The 3,671-nt window shown below is 40.5% G+C and overlaps 1 protein-coding gene across 1 annotated transcript; it reads right to left on the bottom strand.

The window, feature by feature from the left end:
• Window positions 1-79: 79 nt before the first annotated feature.
• LOC101846187 (beta-1,3-galactosyltransferase 1) lies at window positions 80-3,312 on the bottom strand. Its single transcript, XM_035973049.1, has one exon. It carries the CDS (start codon window positions 1,272-1,274, stop codon window positions 153-155), a length of 1,122 nt encoding a protein of 373 aa, XP_035828942.1. The 5' UTR covers window positions 1,275-3,312; the 3' UTR covers window positions 80-152.
• Window positions 3,313-3,671: the final 359 nt, after the last annotated feature.

Here is a 3,671-nt window from a genome sequence, read left to right as displayed (position 1 = left end):
ACACACACACACACACACACACACACACAAACACACATACACACACACGCGCGCGCGCGCGCGCCACACACACGTACTCACGCGGGCTCCTACATGAAAAGAAAGTAATATATTAATGATCAGAACACTCGGAGGTTGACGTGACTCCTGGGTTAGTGTGCGAATTGAAAGCTCCTCTCGTTAAACGTGGGAATACCCATTGCGGTGGCGCAGATCCCAGTAATGAAAACATCATCTAACCACACGCTCTTCGTCCTTCTGGCTGCCTCGTACAGCAGCTTGACAGTGGACACGGGGTAGCCTATTGTTCCTCCCAGCACGAAGGGCGGGAATATATCGGGTTCATACTCTTCTTTGGAGAGATAATAACGAGGTTGATCCTCTCTCCGAGACGGAGCATCGCCTACTCGTTGCTTTCCAAGAATGAAATTTTGCCACTCATCGCTATGTCGCCTCAGGGAAACCAACATAGAGTCTATCATAACGCCCACGTCATCATCGGTTCTGAGCACAAATTTGGCCTTGGGGCAAAAGTTGATCACCCATTGAAGCATGGACAAATGCTTAAACAAAATATTTCTATACTTGTCCTCAAAATATGCAATGACCACATCAGCGTATTTCTCACTCTCCTCCTGAAGTTTGGCCCACTTTTGTGTTTTATTCTTTCCAATGCCCGCTGGAGGAAGTCCTACAAAGAAGAGCAAAAGCGCGTTCTGAGAATGTGCTCTGACGTATTTTCCTTGCGTGCCATCTCTCACCTTTTGCCTTTTTTCAAAATTGCTCCACGCAGACGGAACCGTTATGATAACTTCGGGAGTCATGTTCGTACATTTCTGCTCGCGTCCGACCAAATACATCAAGTTATGTTGGTTTATGATAGGAGAGCTTAAAAAACGTATTGCAGCCTTTTTGGTCTCCATCGCTTTCTGGACTTCTTGATCTAAGTACTCCAGATCAAACCCCTGTTCAGGTCCTGCGTTAGGCGGAGTTTCTTGTATTATGTGGGCATATGTCTTTCTTGACGATGTCGATAAGGAAATACTGGCGCTTCCTGGTTTCTCAGAGGGAACTCTCGCGTTGAGGAATGGGTTTTCCGAAATTAGTTGAGCAGTGTTTCTCGTGTGTTGCCTGTTCTGTGTGGTGCAGGGTGAGGCCGAGAGAATGTTGTCTTTATTGGCGTTGTAGTTGTAGATGAGGACCAGCGCAACAAAGGAAATGCTCACAATGCTTAACAACGGAGCCCGACGGTTTATCAAGGACATCAGTCCCATAGTTGAAGTTGTCTGTATACGTCAATGGTCTTGGCCTGAACGAAGAAAAGAGGAGAAAGAGGTAAATGTAATTCTCTGCAAGCTTTCTTTGTTGTAGACGACGGTAATTTCTGTTGTTATCAACATTGCTGCTCTATTTATTTGCTTTTTCAATTACTGGTCGATGTTTTTGTTGTTGTTGTTGTTGTTGTTGTTGTTGTTGCTGTTGTTGTTATTGTTGTCATCATACTATATTAAACCGTGGGGCCAAATTTATGTTCTGCTCACAAAGGCTTTTTTGTGACAATACCAATCGTTTTGGAAAAATACACATTACACAAACGTTAGCTAATTGTTCCGCGTGGGACTATTTTAGAAGTTTGATAAGCGCTATGTAATTAAATGAGTTTCTGAAAAAATTATCACTTTGCCGTCGAAACCTGCATTTCCGCCATAATGGGACCGGAAGTTTTGTTTTTGATTGACCTACGTTGGATTCGCTATGAAATCCATGTTTAACATGCCGACGACCCGGATGTTTTTAGATCTATCGAAACCTATTTGAAAGTGAAGGCGGAAAGTGACGATACAGATGGCGCATTATATATGCCAACAATGTTGTCTACACAGAGGTCTTACAGTAATGAATCAGGTACAAATATTTTATCTTGGGATTTCCTATCATTATATCACAGTTCGTAGAACGGCCCGGGTCTGTATCTTGTAAATATATAAATAATTGTGAACTTTCCGTTTTCTATCTAGTGCCTTTCAGGGAACACTGACTGTGGGCTCTTGTACGTTATTCAGGTAATCAAATGTTCTTTAAGTCTGCGTTCAGGAAAAAGTTTTACACTTTAGGTATGAAAACCCCTTATATTATTATAGTGCAAGCGTGATTTTGTTATTTATAAAAGTACATATTTTCGCGTTTTACAAACTTAACTCAGTATAGGTGGCTGCATCCTGTAAGGGGGTTGTTTTATATCGTTTATAATAAACGAACTATCCCAGGTTTCAATATATGACTCGCTAAAACACTGACGTTTCCTACAGAATCACTCACTCTGAAGCACTTGGAACGTAGTAATAAGGAAAATATCTCATAATTTGAAAAAAATATTCTTACAGGTTGCTGATACGCCTATTGTACACAAAAAGCCAATTTTCTAAAGAAACTCTAAAATCACCATCTGAAACCTCACTACCCTATAATCTTCTTACACTCCTAAAATGTCGCAGTTTTGAGACAACATCAAGAAAAGAATTGAATATCTTCGCATTGTTATCATAGTTTACAATCACAGACAGCGCAAGGCAATGTACATCTTTTTCAATATCCACCACTGCACTTACCAATCACCCAGTTTGGAATAGCACAATGTAAAAATATAATAACAACGCAATGTGAAAAGAGAATGACACACGAAAAGTGAACAAAAAGTTACCCCAGAGCTTGATACGTTGCACTTACAGTCAAACTCTACTCAAAGTATTAAAGCGACAAGAGTAATACTGGGGCATACTTATCAATAGTTTGAATCTTTCAGGATAAAACCTGAGTAGGTTGTAAGTCTTTCATTCGAAGATTACAACTTCATTTCATTTTGGAGTACTAGCCAAAAGTAACCGGCCCTGCCTCTTGACAGTGGAATCACTGAAACCAAACAAAGGAGGATCCACTTCCGTTAGCTGAGGAAGATGTCTAGTAACAAACACAATGGTGTCTACAGTTAAACTTTCAATTAAACTTAAAATCCTATTCAGGTTCGATCACTTGAGCATGTCTGTGGCGTATTGATTGGCAAGGCGTTTTACATTGTATACAGAAGACGCGGGTTCGATTCCGTATTATGAAGAAGAATTACATGTGACCTAGACCCCATGCCTGCTCATGTACTCAAAACCTGCATTGATATTGTCCTACCTCACATTACTAAAATAGTGAATATGTCACTTGCCACAGGCACTGTACCAAATACTTTCAAACAAGCTATTGTAAAACCTTTATTGGAAAAAAACCCGGGCTTGATGAAAATGAATATAAAAAAACTATCGACCAGTTTCGAATTTGCAATTTGTCTAAAAAATTATGGAGAAGATTGTTTTAAGTCAAGTTTTGCCTCACATGAAAAAAAAAATGGTTTTGAGGAAATTTACCAACCTGCCTATAAAGCTCAACATTTTACCGAAACTGCGCTTTTAAAAGTAACAAGTGATTTATTGGATTCCGTTGATAGCAAAAATATCTGTCTTTAACTATTTTGGCTCAATAACCACCCCCCCCCCCCCCCTTGGCTCCGAGGCCCTGTGTTTAAGCACGCCTTGCGCATGCCTAAATCCAGACCTGAATGCTGCAATACTTGAAAAATATTTTCCACATTCCTTGTGGCCAATGCACACCATTCATTGCCTTTC

The sequence above is a fragment of the Aplysia californica genome, unplaced genomic scaffold (genome assembly GCF_000002075.1).
Source record: "Aplysia californica isolate F4 #8 unplaced genomic scaffold, AplCal3.0 scaffold00026, whole genome shotgun sequence".
NCBI lineage: Eukaryota > Metazoa > Mollusca > Gastropoda > Aplysiida > Aplysiidae > Aplysia > Aplysia californica.
Note: the sequence above shows the minus strand (reverse complement) of the source record. Positions and strands in the feature narration are given on the sequence as shown.